The sequence below is a fragment of the Myotis brandtii genome, unplaced genomic scaffold (genome assembly GCF_000412655.1).
Source record: "Myotis brandtii unplaced genomic scaffold, ASM41265v1 scaffold64, whole genome shotgun sequence".
Taxonomy (NCBI): domain Eukaryota; kingdom Metazoa; phylum Chordata; class Mammalia; order Chiroptera; family Vespertilionidae; genus Myotis; species Myotis brandtii.
Genome location: NW_005370460.1, coordinates 1,317,660 through 1,325,824, shown reverse-complemented (window position 1 = coordinate 1,325,824; position 8,165 = coordinate 1,317,660). Strand labels below are relative to the sequence as shown.

Here is an 8,165-nt window from a genome sequence, read left to right as displayed (position 1 = left end):
ACACACACCACACACACACACACCACACACACACACAGACCACACACACACCCACACACCACACACACATCCCACACACACCACACACACACACCCCACACCCCACACACACCACACACACACAGACCACACACACACACACACACAGACCACACACACACACACAGACCACACACACACCCCACACACACCACACACACATACACACCACACATACACACCACACACCACACACCGCACACCACACACACACCCACACACGACACACACACCACACACACCACACACACACACACACCACACACATACACGCATACATACATACACCACATGCATACACACACCACACATACACACACACACACCACACGCACCACACACACCACACAGAGGAAAACCATACGTCACCATTTTGCATAGGAAATGGAAGCTTATAATTGAAGTCACTCACCAAAGTCACTCAACTGGTCAGTAAGAGCTGGGATATAAACCTGAGCGTGTGGACTCCCGTGCTACCCTCCCTCTTCCTTCCTTCCTTCCTTCCTTCCTTCCTTCCTTCCTTCCTTCCTTCCCTCCTTCTTTGTTTTCTGTTTGTCTTGCCCAACTAAGATATAAACTCCACTAGAGGACCCTGTCTTTTGTCTCATGGGATTGCAAACCTGTAATAGTGTGTGGCACCTGACAAGTATTTCATAAGCATATTTTTATTTGTTGAGTGAATAAGCGAGCAAAAGGAGACGCTGCTCAGGCTGAAGGGACAGGTGAGGAGATACCAAGAGTTGGGAGCTTATAATAGAGCAACGTGCCTCCCGTGGACACAGTGGGTACACCTGCCATTGTCAACTTACTTTCCCAGCCGTCTTATAGTTTGACGTGGCCGTTAGGTAATCAATCACCACTATGAGCAAAAGCCTAAAACACCACCAGGTTATGATTAATTGTTTGGACACACCGCTATCGTTCCTAGAGTTATGTCATAGTACATTAGTAATAATAATACCATATACACTTTTTTGCATTTTCTTCATCTCATTTCTCTTTCCTGGGTATTTATTATGTTTGTGGGAGCCTAGGACGGTCCTTGTGCTCCGGTGGGAACAGCTTTGTGGGGTTTCCTCTGAGGCAGACCGCCCCGGGCAGGTCCGCTCTCCAGCTCCCTCCCCACTGATTCAATCCTCCATCTGGTCCAATCCAGCCCAACCTCCCCGCAGCCCGGGCGCGGTTGGACTGGATGGAATCAGGTGGTCCCCGGCGGGCCCTGCCAGGAACCTCTTCTGGGAATGGTTACAGAGTCCACATCCTGAGCTTCCAGCTCCCCTCCTTGTCTTCCTTCCTGCCTGCCCCCCACGTGGCTGGGGTCAGGTGAGACCTGCGCAGGTGGTTTCAGGGGACACCTGCGCCTCGGAGCTACTTGCTGACGAGCCTGGTCTCAGGGTCGGGGACTGTGTGGACCCTCCGGCCTCTTCCCAGCAGAGCCGTCCTGCTGGGGGAGGCACTGAGGCAGACGCCCAGTGGGAGCCCACTTGTCTGTTGGAAACTCTGCCCCAGCCTGTCCCAGATGAGACACCTCGTCCTTGACGGCACCCCAATGTCTCATGCCCCACCCCAGGATGCAGCTTTTCTAAGACCTGGCAATTCGATCATTCATTTATTGATTCATCAGTTTTCAGAGCCAGACTTTGTGGAGCCTATTCATGCCAGGCCCAGGGCTGCGTCTAGAATGGTGCACAGAACCCACATTGCCTGTGCTCCCGGGGACGGGACCTTCTCCTGCGAGAGGTGGGCAGTGCGCCCGTGAGTGCCAGGCGGGAGGGTGGAGGAGCGCAGGGGCTGGGCAGTGGGGCTGCTGTCCCGCGGCAGGGTCATCCCAGAGTGTGTGCCCGAGCCCTGGAGCTCCGGCCCTTGTTCTGTATCAGCAGGTCTCCCGTCCGCCCGCATCAATGACAGGGAACAGCCGGCATGCACTTCGCACGTGTGCGCCCGCATCCGGCTGCTCCCAGCTCTCCACGGCGAGGGGCGTCTTCGTACCCTTGACAGGCCTTTATGAATAGCTGGTTGTTGAGCAGTTCTGCTCGACTGTAACAATGTTTCTAACAGCTCAGCCATGTTTCTGCTTTTAGCGATCTGGACTCTCCCACGCGTGCACTCGGTCTGCCATGAGCAGGAAGGAGTGAGGCGGCACAGAACTTTCTGAAATGTGATTACAGCCCAGGCACGTGCAGGCGCGGACTTTAAGCAGCACAGCCTGCAATTATCCACGCCCTGTGCCGTGCGGACCCCCTCCTGTGGGTCATCAGGGAAAGCAGCATCGTCCTCCGACCTTTTAGTAAAATCACACCCAGGCGCTTGCAGTTGATTTTACTTCAAAACAAGCTTTCCCTGTGAACAGAGGGAGCGGCTGAGACGAGAGGGGACGGAACCGCCTGCCGCTCACAAGCATCGATGTCGCGTGGAAAACGCCAGGCAGCGTCCGACCTGCCGACCAGCTAACGCGCAAACTCCTCGGGAGGCTCTCTGCGCGGAGGGAGTGGTTTGAACGTTCCCTCCGTCAGACCCACCGAGGTCACGTTCGAGGGGAACCCCGTGGTCGGTGTGAGCTGCTGTTGGTCTGACCTTCCCTGGTGGTTCCTCCCCTGCGTGGTCAGGGAGGCTGCGGGGGTGGGGGGGGGGGGATGAAATCCTCCCAGAAGCTCTAGAGCAGCAAATAAAGGCAGTGACACTTAATCCTTGTTTAAAAAAAGCAAAATATTTCACGTGCTTCAGCGTCTGTCAGCTCCTCGGCCTTTAAGTTTTCCTGTTGTGTGTGACGCAGTAATAACACTCAGTCTGTATCCTCGCAAACTCCTAGTGGACGTCCCACGAACATGCTCCCCTTAACGCCGACCTTGACCTGGAGGGGACCCTGAGAGAGGTTTTCCCAGGACCACCTTCCTGGGTGCCAGCCCCGGGCAGGCGGTGGGGTCTGTGCTGGGGGCACGGGGCTCTGGCTTCTGTCAGTGAAGCTCCAGGTGCCAGTGGGTGTACAGGTCACCCCTAAACCCACCTGAGCAGCGGCAGGAGAATTGCTCCACGCGCGGCTCATTCCGCACGGGAAGGTTTTGGGCCGTCTTGTCACCTAACCGCCACGTACAGACACTGTTTTGAGGGGACATGGCGCCCGAAAGTGACCCCGGAAATCCTGGGCAGGTGGAGTCGGTGCCTCTCCGCGGACGCAGACTTCGGGGCAGCGGGCGCCGTTTTCCTCTTCTTTGTTTCCAGCCAGCACTCTGTAGGCTGGTGCTCGCCGGGTCCCCGTCCCCGCCCCTTCAGCCGCAGAGGACAACACAGAATCTCTCCTGCATCCCTCCCAACCTCGGGCCTGGCCCCTCTCCTGCCCGGAGGGCCCATCCCCGCCTGCCCTCCAGCCACCTGCTGCTCCAGCTTTGCCTCCCCTGAGAAGCCCGACTTGCGCTGGGGACACTGGGGACCCCTCGGTGCTCCGCTGCCCTGCGGACATGCCCCGTGGAAGCATGAGCCGGGGCGTAAGTCGCAGACCTCAGTGGACGCTGAGCTCCTTGAAGGCACACAGCCCTGTGCGGGTCCTCGTTGACTGCGCAGCGACAGAGCAAGCCCGAATTTCAGAGTCTCCCAGCTGCCCTTCCCAGCAGGAGGCACACATATCCCTCTGCCCCTCACAAAAGCCATCGGCCCAAAGAGAGAGAGAGAGAACAGAGGGGAAAAGCAAAATGAAAACCCGAAGGAGCAGCCCCCCGAGGCCAAGCCCACAGGACGTGTTCAGTAGCAGATCATTCTTCAAACATTGGAGAGTGAACTCGGTCAAGGCTAGAAGTGAAGGCAGGTGCACCCCTGCCGGGAGCGGGGGGAGGGAGTTCCCCCAGAGGCAGGCGCTGTGGCTGGCCGCTCTGCACGCTGCCCGCGGTGTGTGTGGCACAGATGTTGCCTATCTTAGACACGTGTAAAACGTGGCGAGTCTCCTCTCCAGAGGGGCCATGTGGGGAGTGGTGGGTGACATCCTTGGTGACTGGGGGGCTTTTTCGGTTGCTTTAACTTGGTGTTGACGGCGCACGTGGCTGAGTTTGGTCGGGAGCAGGGCTGCGGCTGGAGCGCTGAAGAGGCTGCGGTGTGGGGTGGCTCGGAGACCCGGTGCCCCCCATGCGGAGACTCTGTGAGGACGGCCGTTTCCTCAGTCCCAGCGGCGAGGAGAGAAGAACGCTCACCGGCTAATTCGAGCCTCACGCAGAGCCTGGAATCAAAGGGGCCCGTGGTCTGTCTTCAGCCCCTCGGCTTGGCAGCTGCGGTGTGGGCCCCTCGGCTCGGCCACGAGCAGGTCCTGGGCAGCACAGACCAGGAAGAACTGAAAGGAAAGACGGGGTGGAGGCGACGGGCTCCAAGTCATAGTTTGGAATCATGTTTACACCCTAAAGGCAACGATGGTACGATTCAGTGTCACGGAGTTTTTGTAAATTACAGTGGATTTTCTTATCTTCCTCTCCTAAACACCCATCATCGCTAACCTTATGCATTTTATTCACTTACACGGCCTCCCTGCCACCTCTGCGTGAACGGGCGAGGGAGTGTTTATATGGCGAAGCCTCTCTGGCCACAGCGCGGTCCGTCCGGCCCTTTAAGACTTTGGTTGTGATGGCCTCGACCGGGAGATTAATGTGAGCACGTTGTGAGCAACAGAAGCGAGATATTTTTAGTTCACTTTGGCAAATATTTTTCTATGTTGACTCTGTTACCAAGCACTGCTCTACGCAGAGGAATTAAAAGGTATTAAGACTCAGTTTCCCCCTTTAGCTTGGAAAACAGACACATAAATCAGTAACCGCCCCGCAATACGACAAACTCCATCCCTCAGGCAGCGGGAGCGCCCCGCGGCAGGGCCGGGGCATGGGCTCCGCCAGCACACACGCTGGTCTTGGGGTCCATGCTCAAGATTTGCTGGGTGCCTTTTTGAGTTCAGACTCGTGATGAAACAATGGACAACTTAGCAGGTCAGTTTGGAAACTGGGCCTGAACACGGTTGGAGCCGAGCCCAGAACCCCGACCACACGACTCACCCACGCGCGGGCATGGAAGGGGCAGGATGCGCTGAGGGCTGCCCGGCGGCCGCGGAGGCTGCTCGGTGGGGGCTCACTGTGAAGCGGACACTGCGACGGCCCTTGGGGAACATGGCGGGGGCTGGGAAGCCAGCCAGGTAAACAGTCCCGTGGCAGACAGGCGCCCGGCCGGGCGGTTGTGTACGTCGGCAGCTGCAATGGCTGAAGAACACGTCTGCACTGACTCATCTTACAGAGGAAGGAACTGAGCTCAGGCCGAGAAACGTGATTATCTTTTCAAAAGTTACGTGTCTAATTAATGGCAGGGCCCGGCGGAGGACCCTCAGCGCCGGGAGGCAGTGCGCCCGAGGCAGACAGCGCAGCCTCCTCCGTCCCTCACGGCCGGCCTCGGAGTGAGCTATCCAAGTCTCATTCAGTTTCTTCACCTGGAAACGGGAGTCATGCTACAGTGTCTGCCACGTGCAGCGTGAGGGACGCGTATACAAACAAGATCAGGGTGAGAGAGCGCATGAGCAGGGCAGGGTGAGCTGGAACGTCAGCCGTGAGCCCTGGTCCCAGGGTCTGCACAGTGTCCCTCCCGCCACAGCAGTCGGGGGGCGGGGGGGAGCAGGGGGCTTTGTTCACTGTGTTTCCGACACAGAAAGCAGCGCCCTTGCCTGGTCCAGGGCCGTTCTCAGCCTCTGTCTCTCCCCTCAGGGCCAAGGAGATTAAGATCAAGTTGGGGACTCTCCTGCAGAAGCCAGACCCGGCTGCCGACCTGGTCATTCCCTACAACGAGAAGCCGGAGAAGCCAGCCAAGACCCAGAAGTGAGTCGTGGGTGTGGGTCCCCGCGCACCCCGCAGGGAGGCTGTGTGCTCCCCGTCCTCACCCAGGCCCCTCACTCGCTGGCGCCGGGGCCACAGAGCTGCCTGCGATGCGCCTCTCTGGGCGCCTGAGCCGGGAGTGAGTGTGCGGGTGACAGGAGGGTTATACACAAAGGACCCTGCTGGGAGCCAGGCCCAGCCCTATAGACAGCAGGTGCCGCCCCTCGCCACCCGCTCTCCGGCCTCCAGGGGCAGGTGACCCTCTGGGATCCAGTTAGTGCTGGGCCTGAGCGCCCTCCTGGTGCTGCCCTCCCAGGGAGACACCGGGGCTCCCCCAGAGGAAGAGGCTGCGACCAGGCAGACAACTGAAGCCTCTTAGTTTTTTCTCCGAGACAGTGCCAGGCCCAGCAAAGGGGCAGACAGTGCCAGGCCCAGTGGAGGGGCAGACAGTGCCAGGCCCAGCGGAGGGGCAGACAGTGCCCTAGGCCCAGCGGAGGGGCAGACAGTGCCAGGCCCAGTGGAGGGGCAGACAGTGCCAGGCCCAGCGGAGGGGCAGACAGTGCCAGGCCCAGTGGAGGGGCAGACAGTGCCCCAGGCCCAGCGGAGGGGCAGACAGTGCCCCAGGCCCAGCGGACGGGCACAGGCTGCTCCTTGCTGGAGGATGTGCACTTGTCCAACTCTTTCCATGTACTGCACAGCGCGCAGTCCCTCCCCGCCCGAACCCAGTATCCCCGCCTGGGCTTCTGCCGGCGGCCTCCCTCCCCCCCCTCACACACACACACACACACACACACACACACATACGGTGTAGGTCTAAAGACGCAGGCATCTTGGCAGGGACGCCCGCTCCCCGGCACTGGCTCCTCAATAGCTCAGCAGGACAGCATTCACGCGCTGGCCTCACAGCCGCTGCCTGTCCTGCTGGGACACCCAGCACCTGCCCTCTGAGCACCCTGAGCGGGGCGTGCAGGAGGTCAGCCCAGAGGAGGCAGGCCACATGGACTCGAAGCCCATCACTCCTCTGCCCGGACACCGGAGGCTTCGCAGCCGCGTGTAAAAATACAGGACTCCCTTTTAGCCGCCCTTTATTTTTTTAACATCATCAACTGTATCCCAGCTTTTCTTTGTTCAAATGACCTTGGACTGAACAAGCTGTCCTGGTGGGAGCCGACAGGTCCTTCTTTCTCATCCTTCTCCCTCCCCTGCGTGGCCTTTCCCTCCTCCTGTTCTCGTCACTTCCCAGCTCCCAGCCACGGAGGGGCAGTTTCCCGAGTTTAGGAAGGGGCGCTAGTCCCGCGAGCGGGCACCTCGTTCCACAGCAGCGGCTGGTCAGAGAGTCTGGTTTGTTTGTTGTTGTTAATCCTCCCCCGAGGATATTTTTTCCATTGAGAGAGCGGAAGAGAGAGGGAGAGACAGAGAGAAACATCGATGCCAGAGAGACACATCGACTAGTTGCCTCCTGCACGCGCCTGAAAGGGCCTGGGCCAAGGAGAAGCCTGCAACTGAGGCACCTGCCCTTGATCGGAATCGAACCCGGACCCTTTGGTCCTCAGGCCGACGCGCTATCCACTGGGCCACACCGGCTGGGGCCAGAGAGTCTGTTTTGAAGCGAGCGAGGTGGTGCTCACTAGCCTCTGGAATTCGTTTCACAATAAGCCCGGACCACAGTCCCGCCTCCATGCTCTGCTCTAACGTCCGCAGCCATGGGACCATTCGGTGCCCAGGGCCCGGGCAGAGCAGCTTTGGGAGAAAACCTGAGCTGCTGGACTGTTCTCCTGTCCTCCCCTTCTTCCTGCAGAAGTTGGAATTGCTTCGGAAAATCCGTCCTGTCCCCGGAGACGGTTCCCACTGAGCTCCCGGCCCGGCCCACCCGCCACCTCCTAGGGGGCGCATTCCCAGCTAACGGGACAGGACTGCTCCGTGTCCTCCCGCGACCTCTGCCCCCACTTTAACATTCCTCTGTATTGTGTTTCACTCATGTTCTTCTCCCAGAGAAGAAATAAACCTCAGAGGGTGACATAAACCTGAAGGTACTTTTAACCCCCTCATCTACTAAAAAAAGCAACCTTTTCAAAACAAGCATTTTCTATTTTTTGGATATATCTTTATTCTTGTCATTAGGAAAAAGAATATTGAATCATGGAAAAAAATAGAAAAAAGTTGCCTTTGTCCCGACCCCCAAGCCAGCTCCCCTGCCGGGGTCAGACTGGCTAATCGCTCTGTCCCCCCGGACCCTCCCACTGGGACAGGTGCCCGTCCACTCTGAACAATGCCCTCCCGCCCCTCCGCCTCCACACC

General features: G+C 58.5%; 1 protein-coding gene across 1 annotated transcript in view; it reads left to right on the top strand.

The window, feature by feature from the left end:
* LOC102251767 (regulator of G-protein signaling 5) overlaps window positions 1-8,165 on the top strand; it is a 35,466-nt gene that overhangs the window by 13,789 nt on the left and 13,512 nt on the right. Inside the window, exon 2 of the mRNA XM_005880487.2 lies at window positions 5,760-5,870. Within this exon, the coding sequence (XP_005880549.1) occupies window positions 5,760-5,870 (111 nt within the window). The remainder of the gene's footprint in view (window positions 1-5,759; window positions 5,871-8,165) is intronic.